The sequence below is a fragment of the Phaseolus vulgaris genome, chromosome 2 (assembly GCF_051622355.1).
Source record: "Phaseolus vulgaris cultivar YP4 chromosome 2, ASM5162235v1, whole genome shotgun sequence".
NCBI classification, from domain to species: domain Eukaryota; kingdom Viridiplantae; phylum Streptophyta; class Magnoliopsida; order Fabales; family Fabaceae; genus Phaseolus; species Phaseolus vulgaris.
Window position 1 is genome coordinate 32,274,498 of NC_143499.1, and position 23,047 is coordinate 32,297,544.

Below are 23,047 nucleotides of genomic sequence, written 5' to 3' on the forward strand. Positions count from 1 at the left end.
CATATTTACTTGCATAAGTAATTTTAAAAAAAATAGTATGTCAACCATTTTTAAAGGAAATATACCATTTGTAAAAAATAAAAAAATGGAACAAAACTTAAATTGCAAGCGAGAATTTGTGTTATTTTAATATTTAAGCATAAAACAAAGTTACATTATTATTACAACATTAATAACACTCAAACATTTAAATATTTACTTGAATGTCGGATAACCTTTGCATGTACACTTCGAATAAAAATCGAAACTAAACATTAGAAAAAAAAGAAGAAAGAAAAAAAAAATACAACCAAAAGAAAAATCAATAGTTCATCCGATAATAATTACCCTCGTAACTTCTTATAATTTTTTTTATCGACAATAAACTTTTTACAATAATATATAATATAAATCTATTTTCTAATGGTAAAAGGTCATCTAAATGTACTTCCATATTTACTTGCATAAGTAATTTTTAAAAAAAAAAAATAGTATGTCAACCATTTTTAAAGGAAATATACCATTTCTAAAAAATAAAAAAGGGAGCAAAACTTAAATTGCAAGCGAGAATTCGTGTTATTTTAATATTTAAAGTGATCTATATAAATTATTTGAAAGCGACAACACTATATGATGAATCAATTTTTTGTGAGCCAATATTAGTAAGACATAACTAAAATATTGATAAGCAACTCTTTCATAAAAATTGTATTTAAGAATGGATGTATTTTCTGCCTAGTGAAAACATTAATGGAACATGTTCGATTTAAGTTTCATAAAACCTATTATAATTCAACCCTATTGAAACAGTTTTGAGTTTGGTTTGTGTCCCACTCCAAAGTTGTATATAAGACCATTAATGAGAGTTTGAAATCTTTTAAACATCTCATCACAGTTTTCAATTTTCTTCATAGAATAATAAACTTTTAGTTATATTATTTATGTGTTTCATGGGTGGTTGTAATAGCATCCACGCAAATTTTGATTACACACACATATATATATATATATATAATTATGTGCTTTTATCCTTCTAATATTTCATCTTTTGCTATAATTTTTTTTCTCTATCATAGGTTAGAGTGTTCAACTCTTACTGATGGAGCCTTGATACTAAATTGTTAGATTAAGAAGAACTAAATTATGATTTGACAACTTGTTCATGTGGTGATGCCTATATTTGAAAGACAATATACCACTAGTTTAATAAAAAAAAACAAATATTCTTTAAAAAAACTATGTTGACTCAGACAAGTACTCTAAATTATTTCTTTCAACAGTATTTTTGAAGTTTACATTGTTATCATAAAATATAATTTTTTTTAATGTAAGATTACAATATCTAAAGCACACAATATATAGCTTATAAAAAAATTAACATTTAATTAGAACTTTTTAAAATATTATTTTGATTACTTATATATTATTATTAACATTATTGCTCGACTCAAATTCAAATATGATGAGTATACACATATACGGATAATCATTACCTAATTTTTTTTAATTAATAATAATAATAATATTAATAATATAACTAATAATAATTTAATTAATAATATTAATCAAATTATTTAATTAATATTTTCATTTTAATTTATGTTTATATAAATAAAATTATTATTATTATTATCTTCATCATTATTACATAAAATTTCTAAATTAATATTTTCATGTTAATATATACCATTATAAAATAAGATTATTAGTACTACTTTTATTATAAAATAAAATTATTATTATTACACTAAATTATTAAATTAATATTTTCATTTTAATATATATTAATATAAAATTATTAGCATTACTATTATAAAAAAATTATTAATATTATAATTATATTTATTATCACTATGATTACTATCATTATTACAATCTCATAAATGACATCTTCATGCAAGAGAATGAGTCTAAATGTGTGTGATGAGGCATAGGATGAAGAAGATAAAACTCTTTTAAACATGTATTAATAGAAATTGATATATCAAAATATTAGTAAAATTAAAATAGAAAATAGATGGTGATATAATAGTATTTTAACATCCTCTCTTCAAGTTAGATGATGTATATTTATTACTCTAAACATGGATGAAATTTGTATTGAAAGACAAACGATAAAGAGACTTAGTAAAAACACATGTAAGTTTATCACAAGATCATATAGAAAGTAGGAAGAAGATGAAAGATGTTGGTTTGAAGTTTATCACAAACCACATGACATTTTATGTTAATGTTCTTGGTACATTCGTGAAAGCTTGAATTATAGGTTATATGACGATTAGCCTCAATGTTGCATTACAAAACAACAAAAGAGGTTGGTTACACATGAAAGTCTTGAAGAAGTTAACTTAGCCATTATAATTCGCAAGTGGTTGTGGTTAGCGCATGATATTCTGCTTCATAAAAAGAACGTGAAATAGTGATTTGTTTCTTTGATTTCCATGAAATAGAGAGATAATCTAAGAAAATAGAATACCCTGTAGTTGAGCGTCTAATGTTAGGCAAGAGACTCAATTGGAGTCACTAAACATCACTCATGAGAGGTGTGTAGCATGGTTTACTAGCAAACATCCTGATGTCAATAAGAATGCCAATGTTGAGTTGTATCCAGAGCTAAAAAGAAGTCTAATTGTGGTTAATTTTGCTATAGGTGATAAAGCATCTAAATAATATATTCCCTCAAGTTGCATATAACCTTTCGTGACAAGACGAACCTTGTGTTGTTCAATGGAGTCATCAACCTTGTATTTTACCTTATACACTCATTTGCACCCAATAAGTGTCTTACCAGGTGGTAAATTAGTTAAGTACCAAGTCTTGTTGGCCAATAGAGCTTCAATTTTCTTTTTCATGGTTGTAATCCATTCAAGATATTAATGAGGTTGCTCATAGGTTTGAGGTTATTTTGAGAGGATATAGCCAAAATATAACATAAATGTTTGTCAGATAAAGAATTATAAGATAATGCATATGCTTTAGGAAAAACAACTTTACCTTGTGAAGAAAAACTTTCAATAGAAGTAGAACTATTGATTTGATGATAATAATTAGAAACTTTGGAGTTTTTTTTACTCTTCTGAAATGTTTGAGAACATTGTTATCACTGGTGCTAACAACAATGTCATGTGATCGTTCTCCATTGTTTGTTATCCATTAGTTTTAATAGTTACCATGAATCTCCTTGTCCTTCTCGGTTCCACGATGAGTGTCAATTGTTCTCGCTTGGATCGGGAAGGTCTCGTCCAACTAATCAAGATTGTTCTTCGGCTCTGTGGGTGTTAGTGGACGTGTCTGTGTGGTCTTAGTCTAAAGTTGGAACTCAGGGGTACTTGGAAGAGACACTCTGACACTCTAATTAGAGTTTCGCTCATTGGTGGTTGTGTGTGATAAATGCTAATAAATGTGTATTACAGGATCGTAGTGAGCCTCCAATATTGGGTATAGATTAGGGTGAGTCATCGAATTAATCTCAACGTTAAAAAAGTATCCCGTGCCATGATTATGCCATGATTATGCTAATCATGTCGTACAAATGGAAGTTTGTTAAATCTTTAGAACTAATCTCAACCAAATCATCCAAGTATTTTACCACAGTTTTTTTTATTGTATTAACTTTATTTTTAGCATTATAATTTTATATTAAAATGCACATAAGACTAATGAGAATATGAACTCTTAGAATTTAATTTAATTATACTATGTGATTTATTTTATTTTATCCATATTAAATTGTATTAAATTGTTTGATATTAATATTATGATTATCTGAATTTTATACATATTATGATATTTTTTAGAATTAAATTTTAAGATATTATGTTATATTAGAGATATATGATTTGTATATATAATTTTGAAATATGTTTATATATTATTTTATGTTCATTTAAACTAAAGTTTTTAGACTAATAGTAATTTGAAATGAGTTAGATAAATTGATATTTGATATGAATGAATAAGATATATAAATATATATATTAATATATATATATATATTAATTTTTAATTCTTAATAATTAACCTTTATTATGTTTTTTATTGTTATTGTATTTTTACATGCTGAGAAAGCCTCAATTCCTAAACATTTCTTTTAAATTATACTTAAAAGGTTTAAACTGTTCTTATTTGAACCAATAATATATTAATAATCATGTAGTAATAATAATAAATTACAGTAAAATAAAATTCTATATAAAATAAATTAATATTTTAAAGATAAAAAATAAAAAATTATGAAATGAAGAATTAAGAAAGGATCAATTTCCTTCAAAGATGGTCCATGTCTTTATAAAACAAGATAAATCTTTTCTTATTAAGAAGTCAAAGAAGTTTCACTCTTCTTAAGGAAGGTACTTTTTCCATATTATTTCAGGTACTTTATTAAAAAAGTTGTAGCATAAATTAAATGTTTTATGTATTAGTCGAAGTTTTACTTGCTTTTTTTATTTAGAATAACTTATTTTATAAATTAAAAGAGTTTTTTGACAGTTTTTTTAATTATTTTAATAATTAATTAGACATAATGAATTATTAAATTAATTTAATTTAATTTCTATAATTTTTATTACAATAAATAAATATTATAATTGTGTTGTGTTACTTAAGAGTATTTGTTTAACGTAAGAATAATATTAATGTATAGTTTCGAGAATCTTACATAAACCTGTGTGTTGATATCTGAAGTATATGATGAGTTGTCAGATGTACGTGTGTTTAGTGTGGGTGTATGCATGCTTTTTGCTTGTTAAATAAACCATGAGTAAAGAAGGTACTCTAACTGCTCCTGCTTCTGTTGTACAAAACAAATACCACTCTGACACAAGGATCACATGTTGTCTATCTTCGATATTCATAATTCATAATGTTGAGTTGTAATATCAGAATCACCTAAAAATTAAATGATATCATTCAAGAAATTAATTGTATATACAGAAAATATATCAATAATAAATAAATAAATAAATTTCAGTGCATATACTTATAGCAATATATTGTCAAATTAAAATTTATATTTATATAAAAATAATATATTAAAAAAAAAGTAGCTGGAACCTTGGTCGCCCTGGTAAATCGGTCCCCATTGAAAGCGAATTATTTTCACATGCATTCATTCATTACTTACCAACTCTTTATTTTTTCCATAAAAGTAGAATTATAATTCTGGTTCAGTTTGTTAAAATATCATTTTTTTATTTATTTTTAAAAAGTAATTGATAATAGTTTGATTTCAGAGATGTTTTCTATTTTATACTCTATCAGTGTTGACTGTAAACTGTTACTTGCATTTAGCATTTTAAAAGTTTGTACAAAAAGTTGTTTTTATGGTTTATTATAAAGAAAAATTAATGTAAGGCAAAAATGTGTAATTAAAAATAAAATATTTTTTATTCAAATTAAACCTGTGTTAATTTTACATTAATTAGGAAATGGATGACATCTTTTTTTCTGTAGAAAATAGTTTATGTGAAATGATGTGTAAATTTGTATAAAATTGTCATGTTATTTAATTTAAGATGTTTGTTTTAAAATAAAGTCATTATTTTAATTTAAGAGTATGTTCAGATTTTTTTCCATAAATTCTTAGAGAAGTAAGAAAATAAATAAATTTGTTTGTTTTATAAGTTACAATTATTTATGCACAAATTAAAAAAAAAATTAGAGAAGAATTTTTACATGTTATTTATATATAAACTAATTTTAACTTGTAGATAAACTTTTTTTTTCTCATATCAAATAATTTGTATAGAATAAAAATTTTAAGTTTTTTTCCCATATTTTTATTTTAAAAAGTTAAATATAGTAAAGATTTAATTATGATTTTTCATTAACATAACTTCTTAATTTTATAATATTTATTTTTTCTTAAAATAACTTAACTCAACAGAAAAATAAATAAAATCTAGTTAAAAAATATTTGTATTAAAGATGAGATTTAGATAGTACTGAAATCATTCAACTTGAAATTCTCTATAAATTCTACTCAAATTAAAATTGATGTTTGAATACATAACATCTATTAAATTTGTAAAAAAAAATTAGGAGAGTTAATAAAAAAACAATTTGAAGCTGTTATAATTTTAATTCCCCCATTATATAATTTAATTCAGATAAAATACCTTAAATAATTTTTTAACATTAAAAAAAAAAGTGGATAATCTCAACTTCAAATCTTAAAAAATTAATTATACTAAATCATAATAAATAAAATGTTGCCATAAATCTTAAAAGGTATAACTACATCAAAACATAATAAATAAAATGCTGTCAATTTTAACGCATAAATCTTAAAAATATAATTACATTAAATCACAATAAATAAAAATGTGTCAAATTTAAGGATTTTATGCAACTCAAACTTGAAATGGTGGTAGATAAAGAAGAATGGAGAGAGGAAGAAAAGTAAAAATAGATTTCTTTTGAAAAAAGTGGATGTTTTCTAAAAAATAATCAATATAATTTTTTCAAACTATTTCACAAATAAACTAGATATTTAATATATATATATATACATATATATATATAATTATTTTGTAAACAACATAATTATATTAAAAACTGAATTGATTATGTGTTTCATCTCTCATTAGACTCTTCTTTTACTTTTAATAGTAATATTATCTTATTAATACCATAAAATACTTTTTAAATTAAATAATTTAAAAAACCTATTTAAATAGAATAATTACACTAAAAAAAATAGTTTGACCTTGCAGGTAAATTGAGTGGATGAATATTATAAAACAAAAATAGATATTAATCATGAAGTATACATTTATACAAGATCTATCTATCCCACCCAAAGGCAATGAATTTGAAGACAGAGTTTGGACATAAATGTGAATGTAATAAATTCTGTTTTCCTTTCACTTCCCCAGAAACTGATGATTCAAGTATGATCCAATTAACATTTCTTCTTATCACTAAAATCAACATAGTACTAGTAAATTATAATTGAGCATAGCAACTAGGGTTGTAATTTTTTGCATGATGGAGATGGCTCACTGTTAAAGCAGCCACATGTCTATGAAGATGGTTACACTACAATAAGGGAACCATCTATTTCTTTCTTTTCTATAAAGAGATACAGTATTCAGAACAAGAACAAGAGACTGAACCAAAGGATTCTTCCACCAATCAACAAAGAAATGCTCCAAAGCCAAAACAAATACCACACACAACACAAAGTATCAAGAGAGAGAGAGAGAAAAAAAACCTAAAAAATCCCATTCTCGTAAATATTAAGACCCCAATGGGCATTTGTATTAAGCAGCAATACAACAACCCTTTCAAAAAAACACCCAATCTTTTCTTCCTTAGTTTTCTGGGTCCCACTTGTTTCCTATAATAAACACGGCTTAGAATGACAGTTTCTGAGTAAATAAACATGATTACGTTGATTAATAAGTCATTATAGAGTCCTAACAACTAGCCTAGAAAATATTGAATATTAGTCAAGTTTGTTGTGCCAGTTGCTGTTGGAGTTATGCAGACATTTTCATGCTTCTGTAATTTTAAATTTAGATTTTATTATCCATTACATTTCTTGTTAATGTTAATATTTGTTTACTGTATGTAACTAAGAAAATAATAACAATAACACTTAATCAAATAATAAATTGTAGTGTCTGTATTATTAAGTATTATAAATCATTATTGTTAGATAAAAGTTGTGTAATGGCATTTTCGGTTATGTTTAATAATGTTTGATTTGATGCATCTGTACCAAAAAGCAAGGAGGGTGGAGAGAATCTAGAAATGAGCATTTGTTTTGATATCCTCAAAAAGACCGAAATAAATATTATTAATATTTATTTTTTTATAAAAATGGAAAAGAGAGAGAAGTGAAGAAAAAGCAGAGAATAAAAAGAGACCGGATGTTGACAAATTTCATGTCACTGTTCTTAGAAGGTCGTTTGTTTGTGTGAAGATTTCTTATCTGGGATCTCTCTCCTCTCCAATCCTTCTTTTTATTTTTTTTCTTCCTCTTTCTCTCTCTAAAAAGGGAAAATTAGAGCTATATTGTTCTTGCCTTTATGCGATAGATAAAGAGGAACAGGAGTGGCCCAGCAGATCGAAATCCACGATCTAAACTTCTTCAATGTTGTTGCAGCAACACCCACTTTGCTGTTTCTCCTACAATTGTTGGTTTTAGCAACTTGTTCTTTTGCTTCCTGTTCCGGTGGGAGTCAAACACTGAATTTTTTTTCTTCTTCTCTGATGTTGAAGGGTGGAATCCATGGTGGATTCTTAGAAGCATGTGATGAGAGGATGTGGGTCTGAGGTAATTTTACTATATTTCCTCAATTGTGCATATTTTTTTTTTGTAAATTCATGGTTAGCTGAATTTGGTTTATTATTTCAAAACTAGTGGTTTGAGTAGCATGAAAATGAAATTCTAGATTCCTATTGTCTCCCGGGGAACAGTTTAATTGGGAGAGTTTTCTTCTTTATTCTTTCTTTTATCTGTTTACTTTGTATGTGGGGCTGTAATATTTTGATGTTTGGTTTTGGTTTAATAAATTCTTGTGTACGAAATTGTTGCATAAGATCTGTTCAATTCAAATTAGTCATCCGTCTAGCTTCTCTCCCTCTTATAATTCTCAGTGTTTCTAGTCTTTCTGTCTATAAATTAATGATAGAAAATCTTCAATTTACTTGAAAGACAACCTACATATTTCATTATGGATAGAATTAAGACATTTTGTTACTTTTATTTGTCCTTCTTCCCATTGACTCAAAATTGAAGTGAAGGACATAAGTTCCCTAGTATCAAGGATGAATTTGTGATGCTTAGTTTAGAGATACCTTCTCCATGGGTATTTTTTTTTATCACAGTGATGAGCATCTGTGTACCTATCGGAGTTCAGACGGGATAAAGTATTTCACTGAAATTTTGGGAATTCTTCAGTCTTAGGATTGTTGGTGTAGACTGAGAGGGTTTTAATACATTTGAAAGGGTAAAATTGTGAACTTGTATTCTGTCCTTTGGGTAGTGTTTGTACTGCCCTGATGGTTAAATTGTGAATTTGTATCCTCTGTTCATCATTATCTCAAATGTGGTTGCCATTGTTGTGTGTGAAAAGTGGGTTTCAAATCTCTGGCCTTCTACCAAAATATTGAAGGGTAATTTGTTCAATATTTGAATTTGAATATTTGATGTCTTGAAAGTGAAATATTCTGAGTTGGCATATCATGAGGCCCTTTTGGCCGGTGCAGTGACTTGTCCTCAACCCAGCAAATGTGAGATGGAATGCGAGTGTCGAACTGACAATTTATTGAAGCCTCAAATGTGTGTCAGATTGCCCTTGTAGTTCACCATTGATAAATGTGTGCAATTAGTGACTTTTAAGAATGCATTGTACATCTCTAACACTTCAAAAGCCACATTTGTTATGCAGTATTCTGCTGATCTCCTGAACACAAGTTGTGAATTTAAGTAGCAGTTGACGCAATTGAAAGTTAACCTATACAATAGTTGGTGTGAGTTACTTTGTGAACAATTTTTTTAAGCCACAAAAGATTTTTTAACATGCTATAAAGTGTCTTCTGGTTTAAGATTCACAAAGCTTGATGATGTAGCTTGTGCCTTCTTCATGTATTGTGTCCAACACAATGGATTTGTTCACATACTTTCCAGCTCAACCCATATCAGTGCATAATTTCACTTTTTTTCTGGTTAAATAAGTGTTTTCACCTTGGCCAATCTATTAAACTAAGTTGACAACTTGTCTGGGTGGTGAACTTGGCTTAATCTAGCAGCAGGTACCATTACTGTCTGGTTTGGAAATATAGCATGGAAGTTCTTGTTTCTAACTAGTTAAATCCATGTTGCTTTCCTGAACTTATTGAGGCAATCCACATTTTCTTTCAAGATAAAAGCTAATTTATGGAATTTAAAGGAGTGGTAATTAGATTCTTGTTGTAACGCCACATAACCTGGGTGCAAGGAATGTACATGCATTTAATGACTGTAAATGTTATTGCACATATGAATTGGGTGTTATAACACTATGTGGTCATCTAAAACTTCAACATCACATAGCTTGAATTAAGATGGAAAACACTGATGACAATTTTGATTCTTCATTGAACATTTTTTATTTTTATTTTGAAAAATAATAGTTATTACTTAACAATAAGATGAGTAGAAAGTGTACCATACTTATCTACTAAAGTTTTAATGGCATTATAATGATAGACTTTTCATGTGCAAGCTAGCTACCAAAAGTTGCATGGCTTTGAAAGTGTTTGCTTCTTGGCTTTGATTCATTACTAATCTATTTAACTTTTTTTCTTCTCCAGATAAAATAGACAGCTAAAAGTTAATCTCCTTGCAGAAAAATAGGTTTACTATTTTACTTAAATACTCTTTAACCAAACTAATGTTGTGTAGATTCTGTACTGAAATTGAAGATTTAATTTCATTTATTGTACTCAGATCAATGTACTTTAAAAGAAATGAAAATCTTATTAATCAATACTGCTTCTTTCTATACTGAGAAGTTTTCTTAATCATTCAGTTAAATTTAATGGATACATTAAGAAGAAGAAAACTATATAGGCTTGATAAGCAAGTATCTTTTCTATCACTGTGTATATGTCATGTCATTAAATCTGGATTTGAGTCATGCAATTATTTGGCTGCTTGCACGGATTGTGTTTTACTATTTGCGGTATTTGACATTATGCAACATACAGAATGTTAACCAAAGTGCATACCTTCTTAATGAGTCCAAAATAAAATAAGATATTGTATGGATTGTAAGATCTTGGGTTGAACTGGAGTCTGTGTACCAGTTAATTCATGGTAGAAAACTCTTTTAAATATAATTACTCAATTTTCAGGGATGGGAACCAAAGTTCAGAGTCTGCCAGGATATTACTCAATGAGAGATCTTAATGAGGAATCCAGTAGTTGTGGCTGGCCCCTATATTATGGAGATAAAACACTGGCAAATGGGCATTATCATAATTATTTGCCAAGTGCTGCTGCGGATGCATGTTCAGTACATGATAAGGATGTTGTGAAGCAAACAATGCTTGAGCACGAGGCCATATTTAAGAATCAGGTATGAAGAATGTAGTTCTTTTTACCTGTTGACCTTTAGCTTAAATAATATCAGTGAGGAGGTTAAGTTTGATTGGTCCAATAAAATATAAAAGTGAGAGAGGCTTTTTGGATTGTGAATTTTGATTTGCTGTGCTTCTCCAGAGTTTTTTCTACTTAAAATGTCCCCTTTTTCAATTTTTGCAGTGGATAGTTTTTTATCTATGCTATCAACACTAGTTTGCAAACTTGACTTTAATCAATTTTAGATATAGGTTTTTCTATCAAGTGGTGGCATTTTTCAGCTTAATTTATTTATGAACCCTATTATTAGTGAACCTTTTGATTTATTTATATTATGTATTTAATCAGGTCTTTGAACTTCACCGCTTATACAGAATACAAAGGGATCTGATGGATGAGGTTAAAATGAATGATTTACACAGAAACAAGATATCTGTTGAGACATCATTTTCCACTGGTCCCTTGGCTTCCCACATAACATCTGAAGATGGTAAGAAATGGCAGATTCCTGGATTTCCATTTGTTGGAAGTTCTACTTGTGCTAGACCATCTATTTCAGGTGTTGAGGGCATTCATTCTCCTTTGAGTTATAATAGAGTAATCAGTAGGCAAGCTGGTCTGTTCCCATCCCCAAATGGGAGTAGCTCGAAAGAAGTTGAGATACTGGGGTTCAGACCCTCAAAGGTAAGGAGAAAAATGTTTGACCTTCATCTCCCTGCTGATGAGTACATTGATACTGAGGAAAATGAACAGCCTGGTGATGAAAAGATTAGTGGGGCAACAAAATATCTTTCTGATAGAAATTATAAGCCTGAAAAGGGAGGTGATATGAACCTCTTTTATGGCAATGGTGGCCAGGAAGACAACACTTTAAGACCCGAGCGGTCTTTAAGAAGCGTAAATGGTCTGGCAGACTTAAATGAACCTGTTCAACAGGAAGAAACAAATGACATTGCATATGTTTCTCCCAAAAACCGTAATCCCTGTCAAGGGGCAACTGAATACTCTGATCTATCTGCTAAACAGAAGTCAAGGTTCTTTGGTTTGTCTAAGGAAAATTTACCGAACTCACATCATGGAACTGACAGCTGGGCTCAAAATAATGGATATTTGGATAATGACAGGAATGGGAAAATGTGGATTTCTTCAATAGAGTCAGGTTAGATTTCTTATTCAGCTGCTTGATTCAAATTTACATTTTGAACCTGTCTCTCCTATCTGATACATTTCAAAGACACATGTTAGCTATATTAGCATGTGTCTCCGGTGATTTTGTTAAAATAAGCTGGTAAACTATATTATTTTAATAATAGTGAATTGCATGGGTATTTTTGGTCCAATTAGAATTTTGAAAGTTGTTTTGAAAAACATTGTATTTTTATATCTATTTTTTTTTTCATGTGGCGATAAACCAGTACTAATATTGATGTGTTATATGATAAATCATCAAATTGTTTTTGATGATGGCAGGGCAAGCTAAAAGCAATCTGAAACCCATTCCTCAAGTCCTCAAACAAGAGCAATCACTTTTATCTTCCCAAACAATGCAAGATGAACACAGTAAAGTTCAGGAACCTACAATTGATTGTCTACCTAATCGAAGCATGACGGATTTGTTGAGGGAAAAGAAAGCTAGTGGTTCAGATATCATTGAAAGAAATCGTGAATGCTCTGCTAATAAACTTTCAGAGTCTGTTGCATCATCACATAGGCATGGTCTCTTTGCAATCTCTCCTTCCTCAGATTTAGCTAGGTCTTGGTCTCAATCATCTTGGGATATGGCTACTAGCCTAAACCAGAAGTTGATATCAGTACAGACACCTCCCTCTCCATGTCTAAATGCATCCGTTGCCTTGAGTAGAAGTTCCCAGTCACATCAGAGTAACGGGATGTTGGGAGATAGTTGGCCTCCTCTAAATATCAATTCAAAGCTTAATACCAGATTTCAACATGAAGCATATGGGAAAAATGGATTTTACACCAGGACATCATCTGGGACCAAGGAGCTTTCAGTCAACATCTCTTCAATTAGTTATCTCAACCAGGATAGTGATTGCAAGAAATTTCCTGAACATTTCAACAATGGTTCAGCAAACTGTTGCAAGAGCTCAACTTGCAATGACATGAAGTCTGCAAAAAATATTAACTTGAATGAGATGCTTTCAAATGGTTCTTCCAACAACTTGCTTTCCCAGTCAGGTCTTGGATTCATGGATGGAGAACAAGAGCAAGAGGAGCAGCTTGCAGTGTTGCCTTGGCTTAGAGCCAAGACAGCATCTAAGAATGAGGCACAAAATGCTGGTAGAAGCTTAAATGCCGGAGGTTTAAGTGTTTTCCAAGTTGCTAATTTATCTAACAAAGATGAATTTGGAAAGGGGTCTAACGGAAAATTTATGCACAATGTAACTCCAGGTTTGTGTCCAAATGATATTGAGCCAAAAAGGACAGTAGTTAATGAGGGCTCTAGTAGTAAAAGGAAAATTCTTGGTGTTCCCATATTTGGCATTCCTCATATTTCTTCTAAGGAGTCATCTTCATTCACCTTTCCATCTGTGTTGGTTCCTATTTCATCTGACGTAGAATTAGTGGAAAATAATCAGAGAAAACATATTCTTGATATTAACTTGCCTTGTGATGCTTCTGTTCCTGAGTTTGACGAACAAGCTGTCACTGAAGTTATTGTTTGTGAGACTAGATCATCTACTACAAAAGCCAACTCTAGAAATCAGATTGATTTGAACTTGAGTATGGATGAGGAGGATGAAGCATTTCTGACAAATATTCCAGCAACCAGCTTAGAAACTAAGGTAGAAATAGATCTTGAAGCCCCTGCCATTCCTGAGACAGAGGACAATGCCATTCCTGAAGAAAATAAGCTTGAAACTCCATCAGTATCACCACAGGGCACAGTTGAAAAGCTGCAGGATGAACTTATGAGGTATGCAGCAGAGGCAATTGTTGTCTTGTCATCTTCTTGCTCTCAGCAAGTGGATGATGTGATCAGCAGTCCATCAGAAAGCCCGGTAGTGGACCCTCTAAGTTGGTTTGTGGATATAGTTTCCTCATGTGTGGATGATTTGCAGAAGAAGATTGATAATCGAAGGGGAAAAGATGGTGAGGATAATGAGGAATGTTCCTCAGATGGCATGGATTACTTTGAATCAATGACATTGAAACTGACAGAGACCAAAGAAGAAGAATACATGCCCGAGCCCCTTGTTCCGGAAAACTTTAAAGTGGAAGAAACTGGAACAACCTCTTTACCTACTAGGACACGAAAGGGGCCTGCTAGGAGAGGGAGGCAGCGAAGAGACTTCCAAAGGGACATCCTTCCAGGCCTTGCGTCTTTATCAAGGCACGAAGTAACGGAAGATCTTCAAACGTTTGGAGGGCTCATGAGAGCAACAGGCCATGCATGGCATTCAGGATTAAACAGGAGAAGCTCATCTAGGAATGGATGTGGTAGGGGTAGGCGGCGGTCACAGCCACAGGTAAGCCCGTCTCCCCCTCCTCTTGTGGCAGCCATTGAAACGAGCACCCCACTTATTGAGCAGCTTAATAACATTGAAGTGGGATTGGAGGATAGAAGCCTAACAGGTTGGGGCAAGACAACCAGAAGGCCCCGCAGACAAAGGTTTCCGGCCGGTAATCCTCCGTCCATCCGGTTAATCTGATCACTGGTAGAGGCTTAAATTTATAGATGAGAATTTATAGAGGGTAAGCACAGAGCAGGTCCATTGCAATATTGTTGGAACACAATGTTAATCTGAAGCATGGGAAAGGGAATTCTCTTGTAAATTTCTTCAAACCCGAATTTGGGTATATGTTTGATTTTCAGTCAGTCTTTGGTCGATACCAACTTAAATAACGTGGCATGATTTCTTCTTGGTTGTCTCTTTTAAGAACTGTTGGGAGGAGATATATACAGCTTGTGCACTCTCATTGTCTTGGATTTTTACTACTGATTTTTGGGTTATACTGCACATTAAGCTGCATGCTTAAACGAATTCCATCTCCAATCAAATACCACTTTTAGCTTATGACAGGGTCATAGATTTGTTACTTTGTTGTGGATATTTATGGTAACATTCTTCTCCTCAATCACAGATTTTCATTAGTGTAATCAAAGATTTTCCAGTTTTGTAGTTATAAAGGATGCATAGATGTTCAATATATATAACTTTCCTGTTAAATTGCAATCCCCCTACCATGTGGATTCTTTTCTTTTTCAACAGAAAAATAAATAAATTCCATAGATGTAATTTTAATGTAGATACACCTTTTTTATATGTATTTTATGTTTTTGGAATATTTTTATGTCAACTGTTAATTTGAGTTTATATCATAAACCATGCATCCATCCTCAGGGTGAGATCTTTTCTGCCCTGAGCTAATGCTGTACTTCTAATTATTTAAATATTGTTTTCCTTGTATTTTTTAATTGTAAAATTATCAATAATTCTTTCATAATATTTTTTTAAAATTATTTTCAATATAAATTAGAACAAGATTATTAAATCTGTATTGTGATAGTCGATGTCAAATATTTTAATAATTTTAATTTTGGAAAACTTCTTTTATATTTAACAATAATAGAAATAGTTAGTATTATTTTATAAGTATACATTAGGGAAACAACAAGCTATAAGTTTGAACCGTAAATTTAACTCTTTTCAATTAATTATTTAAGTTTTTGGATACTAAATAAAAATCTCAAAAATATTTTCATATATATCATATTGCTAAAATATTCTTTTACTCAATTATTTGATTCATAATATATAAAAAATAAAATGAGTCAACATTTTTTTAAATAAATTCCCCCTCGATATCTATTTCATTTGCAATTTTTTTCTCTTTCATTTTAAATTATGCATTTTTTCATTTTTATTTAAAATGGCAAAAAAGTTGTTTCTTAGGTAACATTTTCAACAATTAAACAAATATAAACAAAAGAAGTTATAATCTATAAATAAAAAAAGATCTAATAAATAAATGGTAATGAGAATAATGAGATGAAAAATACTACTTGAGTGTTAATTTCATATCTTCAACTTGCCTTAATTTTGTCTTTTTCCCATAACTCATCCGAAAGTAACTGGGAGAATAAATTTGGAATAAAAATTAAAAAGTAATTGGGATCATAAATTAGAAATAAAAAATAAAAAGTAATTGGGATAATAAATTAGAAATAAAAAATAAAAAGTGAAGTGACTGTTTACTAATGTGCAAGAAAAATGAATGATTTCAAACATAATGTCTAGTGTAATGATAAAATATGACAATTGATGAGAAATTTACATGAAATAAAAAAAAAGGTGATGTGATCATTTACTCCTAGGTGCATGTGAGAGAAATTATTTCAAACACAATGTTTAATGGTAAAGATACAAAATGATGATTTGGGAGAAAACTACATGCCAGTGGAGTTTCAAACTTCAATTTGCTGATTTCAACAAAATGTCACAATTTTGAATGATTGTAAAGAGAAAGGTACATAGAGATAAAGGGGAAAAAAAATAAAGAGAAAGAGAAAATAAATGAAAGGAATAATGTTTAAATGTTCCTTTAGATTTAGAAATTTTATTATATCCATAATTACATATTTTAATGTTAATATTTACTGCCTCTTTATTTTTTAAAGTAATATATTAGATAATAGAAATCTCACTTATCACTGATTAATATTTTGTTGAGTGGTATCTGTCTTACTATGATTATTTTAATTTTCTAATTAAAATTTATAACAACAATAGAGGGATGTATTTTAATTGATGCACACTCTTTTTTTTTTCAAAATTACTTAAAGTGATATTTTTTATATTTTTGGAAATTAATTGCACGTTTTTTTTTTAATTATGAGCTATCTGCAAACTCAATATACCTTATTAATAATTATTGAATTTCAATTTATGTATAACTTTTCATTTTGCTTACGCTTCTGTTAATATATATAAAATATGTTTGATAATTATATATATATATATATATATTGTTAAAAATTTTTAAATAAAACTGATGGCAAAAAATAAAAAATATTGCAAAAATTGTATTTATTAATTAAGAGAGTTTTTTTTTATCAAAATAACAAGCTATCTACAATAATCAATAAAAAAATTTATAGTGATTTTTTAGTATATATGTTTTTATAATTTTACACTTAATATTTTAGTAATTATTTTTAATGTAATAATTATTATGATAATTTTAAAAAAATTATTATTTTTTTGTAAAAATTTGTTAACACCTATATTCTCACTAGTTTAGTATAAAAAAATTATTTGAATTTAAACTAAAATAAATGTTAAAGCAATGAAAATATAATAATATTAATAAATTTGAAACTTGTGTAATCTTTGTAAGTCTTTATATTAATGGATAAGAAAAAAGTGAATCAAAATCATAGGTAAAAGTAATTTGACTTAATGTTATTAAGCCAAAAGTTTAATACTACAAAATTGGTTAGGGTTAAATATGTCTTTTAGTCCCTATAGTATATATGAAATTGGTTTTTGTTCCTAGTTTAAATTTTAGATCTCTTGGGTACTTGTAGTAAAGAAACTATTCAAATGGGTCCTTACCAGTGTTCTCTTAGCGTAACAAACAAACTTTCAGCATGAATTGTATTATAATATTCATGTCTACAATGAGTCAACATGAAACATTTTAATGTCCTAGTTCACAAAGTAATTTTGTTTGGCACGAAAAAAAATTAGCAAGGACCCATTCCAATAGTTTTCTTACTATAAGTATCGAAGATATCTAAAGTTTAAACTAGGAACGAAAACCAATTTCGCGAGAAAGTACAAGGACAAAAAACATATTTTATCCAAATTTTAATTAGTGAGTAAAACAATTAAGTATAAAAAATAGTTATATTTTGCCTTTAAGACAATATGTCTATAAAAACAATATATAATGTAAAACGCAAGTATTTCTTCTGCCGAATGATACAAAACTATGTTTTTTGTCTCAAGTCTGATTAGGCACATAAAAGAAGGAATGAAACATGCACTAAAGGTCAGACAATATGTATAGATTAAGCTAACCTAGTACTTCAATAAATATCTATATGTTTATTCTATTATTGTAGAGAATGTTTGTCTATCAAAATGATATATTCAAGACTAAATTTAAAACAAATATTGAAGATCTTTGAGGACACTCATGGGAGTGAAATTTGTGTTTCATATTCCATTCCTAAACCTATATACTCTTCATACATGCGTTTGTCGAAATATTTTATAAAAACAATAAACAAAATATGATATTATAAAAAAATTAATGTTAAAAGAACACACGATTTATTCTTTTCAACGATAAATAATAATGAAAAAATTATAACTACATAAATTTTAAAATAAAATATCAAATAAATTAAAAATATTTTAATAATTTAAAATGAAGAAAAAAAAAGATGTGTAGATATTCATCTTCATCTATGTACCCGATTTAAAAAGTCAGATATTATCTATACTTGTACTTATGTTCGATCATTCTAAATATTCTTCATTAATCTCGAACGAATTCAAAAATTACTCACGAGTATCAATTTATTTTTCATCCATATACACACAAGTCATGTATGTACTTAATGTAAAAGATCATAATTATAAAATAATTTCTACACATATAACACCAAATTTATTGTGACATAAAACATACATGATGACGTAATTTTATTTATAACAAAGTCTAAATAAAAATACATGAATGGTAAAACAAAAAAAAAACATGGCTCTTGAAATCCACAAGACTGTCAAAATGGATGACTTGACTTGGCCTGTCCTTACAAGCCAAGATTAAAAAATTAACAGTCCAACCGATTACATATTTCAAAATGAGTCATAATACTTTACTTAACCTAGTCTTATTTTAGGCCAACGAGTCAATTTTGACCTAATTAAAAATTAAAAGAAAAGGTCAAAACATGTTCATACAATAATAATAATAAATCACAAGTTATTCAAATAAATAAAATTTTATTGTCTTGTCTAAGACTAATTAGCAATATATCATGTGTCCATAACAAAACTACATGATGTTTCCTAAACAAATTATATGTAATTGTCTTCTATAAGAGTAACTCACAACATGTTCATACAAAAAAATCATGATATATCATTGTCCAAATTTCTTCTACAACAATTAACGTAAATAAATAAAATGAGTAAAGATTCATAAAAAAAATACAAAAAAAATCATATCATTATGAAATTTACATCCCTAATTAAAGGACTACAAAACATCATCTAAGTACTTTGAATACGACTTAAGCACTTTTAAAAATACAACATTTGTTTGCTACAAAAAGGTAAGTAACACCCAACATGTAATAAGACATAGGTAACATTTAAAAATATATCAAATAATTATTATTGACCTCTTTAAATATGTGTCCTAATTTGCTCTATAAACAATTCTATCTCATCCACATATTTTATCTCTATAAATGATAATTCACAAACAAATTAGTAACTAACATTAAATAATTAAATTTTATATAAATAACTATTAAAAAAATGAATTCTAATTTAATTATACCAAGGTCCAATTTCATTAAACCATATATAACCAATTAAAAATATAAATAAGGACATTCATATTTACAAGTCATTATTATGATTGGAATACTTAAAGTGTTACAAGTCATAGTTTCAAGTTTAGGAGATTTATTCTTATTCGACCTCTAATATTCAAGGACATCTAAGTCATCACCAACAATTCATAATTCACTCGAAGTAAATGTCTTAAATTGTGATTTATCATCATTTGAAACATTTTCAATTAGTTCTTGAAGATACACCTAGAATTAGAAAACATAGTTACATATTAATATAATCTTAAAAATATTTGAGTCAAAATAAACTATATTTATAAAGCTTATTTGAAGAATAAAGGATAAGAAAATTTCCCTTTCCATTTCTATTTGATAACATGAAGAATGAATATCTTTTGAAGTAGTTGAGTTTTATCTAGATCTCATAATTATTTTTATATCCAAATAATCTCCATTTTTGAATTTTAAATTATCTCCATCCTCAATCCTCGTGCCTATGTTTTCCACTTTGATTCTAATTATAATGTTGAACTATCACTACTAGATAATCATTAATTAGAAACCAATTTTAGAGACAAAATTGACTAAATTAGATACTATTTTAGAGACAAAAAAAGTTATTGATTTCTAAATTAATTTCTATTATTGATAAATAGTTTCTAAATTAATATCTAATTAACTACCAATTATTTAGATTCTAAAGTCGGTATCTAAAACCTTGGTATTTAATTAGATACCAATTTAGAAACTAATTATCAATAATAGAAAGTAATTTAAAAATCAATAATTTTGTAGTCTATAAAATAGTATCTAATTTTGTCAATATAACAACTAATTATTTTTAATCTACAACATTGGTTTCTATTTAATAATTTTTTTTGTGTGGTTTATCTCAATATTGGGGTGAAAACCTCCTCCACCACTTGAATTGTGCACACTACCCATTAACATAATTTTTTTGAATAATGTTGATTGTATTATGTAGAATACACAATAAAAATGGCTGAATTGTGTTTTAGTAACATTTAGAAATTTAGAATTCTCTTGTTTTAAAATGTTTTTCAAATCTTGTTTTTTTATGAAAGAATCTCCTTAGATTAGTGTAGTTAATTAATAACATGCAATGTAAAAGGGATAAAGAGAAGGAGAAATACAAAAGATAAATGTATACCGGTTTGTCAAAAAAAAAGATTATGTCTAATATTTAATATAAAGATTGAGTTTCACTAAGCAGACTAATCGAACAAAGTACAAAATAAGTATTGTTTAGACTCGTAGCCTCTCCTGGCTAACCGTTGAGTACTTTTTAGGCTCGTAGCCACTTATGGCTAACCCCTAAGAGTATACATTGGGCTCGTAGTCACTTTCATCTAATCCCTTTGAGTATTCTTTGGGCTTGTAGCCACTCTTGGCTAACCCCTTCAAGTTTTCTTTAGACTCATAATCACTCATGGTTAACCCTTACAAGTATTCTTTGGGAATCTAGTCACTCTTGGCTAACCCTATGAGTATTCTTTGTGTTTGTAGCCCCTTTTAGCTAACTCATACGAGTATTCTTTGGTAACATAGTCACTCCTAACTCTTCATGTTCAAGTATTCTTTGACACTTAGTCACTCCTAACTAAAATTATGAGTATTCTTTCATATTGTAGTCACTCATGACTAACTCATTTAAGAGTAATCATTGAACATCAACTACTCGTAACTAATAACTAAGTATTACTTTCCAAACAATCATTTTAGTAAGATAAATAAATCATTTGAGTAGTGATCAATAGACCACAAGGTTGTTCACTAGAGAGGGTGTCTTTCAACATATACAAGTAATAATACTATTAATAATATTATTAATAATATAAATATTATTAATAATAAATTCGTATGTAAAACATAGCTATATACGGATTAAATACAAAAATATTCGTATGTAATGCAACATATTTTATTTTTAATTTTTATTTTATTTTATCTTTCTTTATTATTTACAATTATTATATATGTTTACTAAAAATGCAATTCATAACAAAAAAACTATTTTTTAAAATTTATGAGATTCTTAAATTATTATAAATCCTTTGAAATCTTATGATTTCATATTTGTTTTAAAGCCTTTAAAACTCAAATCATAAAAATATTTAAGATTTTACAAAAAAAATTAAGATATACTAGACTTTTTAATGTAAAAATATTTTTTCAAATTCTAATTGAATACATTTTTAAAATGTTTATGAAAGTTCATTTCATAATAAATCTTGTTAAGAAGTGTTTTGAAATAATTAAAATTTACTTCCAAATTATGTATCTGAAAAGGAAAAAATGCAAATCCTTAATTTTATGTTTTTTTTTTAAATGTGTAATCCAAAAGTCCTTTTGTTTTCTGTAGGAGATATTAAGTTTCTTAGAAATTTGAGTATTTTTCTTAAAATATATGGTGATTTTTCTGGTCAATATGTTAATAACTCTAAAAGTAATTTTTTCACCATGGATAATTCTGCAAGATAACCAAAATTCAATGTATTCTTTCTTGTGGTCATGATTGTTTGTCTTTCAATTATTTAGAAGTGTCTATCTTTGTTGGTGTTCCAAAGTGTCGATTTCTTCAACCTTTGGCTGATAAAGTCAAATTGAAGCAAACATCTTGAAAAGGTAAATCTTTTAGCATGATGGGTCAGATTCAGTTGGTCAATACGACGATTACTGGATTTCTAGCTTATAGCTTTAATATGTATAAATGGCCTATTTCACTTCTTAACCAAGTTGAGCAGTGGTGTCGAAATTTTATTTGGACTGGTGATATTCTGGAAAAAAGACATAGTCACCGTGAATTGGAATACGATTTGTTCTCCTCTTGATAATGGAAGTTTGAAAATTATTAATCTTCGTCATGAAAATAATGCATATCTTCTTAAGTTTGCTTGGAACTTTGCTTATAACAACAAGCCTTGGCATTTTCTCTTGAAAGTCAGGGTTCTTAAATCGAAATACGAGTTTAGAATGGTTTATAGATCCTCATTTCTTTGACCTGGAATTAAACATTTTTATTCTATTATACTTCTTGGACTGTTGGTACATGTTCTTTTATTAATTTATGGAATGATAAATAGTATTTTACTACTTCTTTAACAAATATTGCAGGGTTATCTGATGGTGTTAGTATTCTGGATACAGTTTCTCAGTTTTGAACATGTTGTGATAGGAATATTCTCTTATCTTTATAGCAGATGATGCCTCATTTTTTTTAATCATATCATGGTTATGGAGGAACAATATATTCCTAATTGGATTCTAGACGAGTCTGATCGTTTCACTCTTACACCGGCTAAGACTTTTTTCTTGGAACCAGGAGTTCCCTGTGATTGGAGTAAATTCATTTGGTCTTTATCTATTCCGCCTTCCAAAACTCTAGTACTTTAGGAAGTTTTCATGGGTGACTTCCT

General features: G+C 28.4%; 1 protein-coding gene across 2 annotated transcripts; it reads left to right on the forward strand.

The window, feature by feature from the left end:
- Positions 1 to 7,653: 7,653 nt before the first annotated feature.
- Positions 7,654 to 15,090, forward strand: LOC137811513 (uncharacterized). 2 transcript variants are annotated; one of them, XM_068613298.2, is made up of 5 exons: positions 7,871 to 8,120; positions 8,206 to 8,260; positions 10,825 to 11,048; positions 11,399 to 12,209; positions 12,521 to 15,090. In XM_068613298.2, the coding sequence occupies exons 3-5, from the start codon at positions 10,827 to 10,829 to the stop codon at positions 14,722 to 14,724; spliced, it is 3,237 nt and encodes a 1,078-aa protein (XP_068469399.1). In that variant the 5' UTR covers positions 7,871 to 8,120; positions 8,206 to 8,260; positions 10,825 to 10,826; the 3' UTR covers positions 14,725 to 15,090. The 2 variants fall into 2 exon arrangements, with proteins under 2 accessions (XP_068469398.1, XP_068469399.1); XM_068613297.2 differs by having other exon boundaries at positions 7,654 to 8,260.
- Positions 15,091 to 23,047: the final 7,957 nt, after the last annotated feature.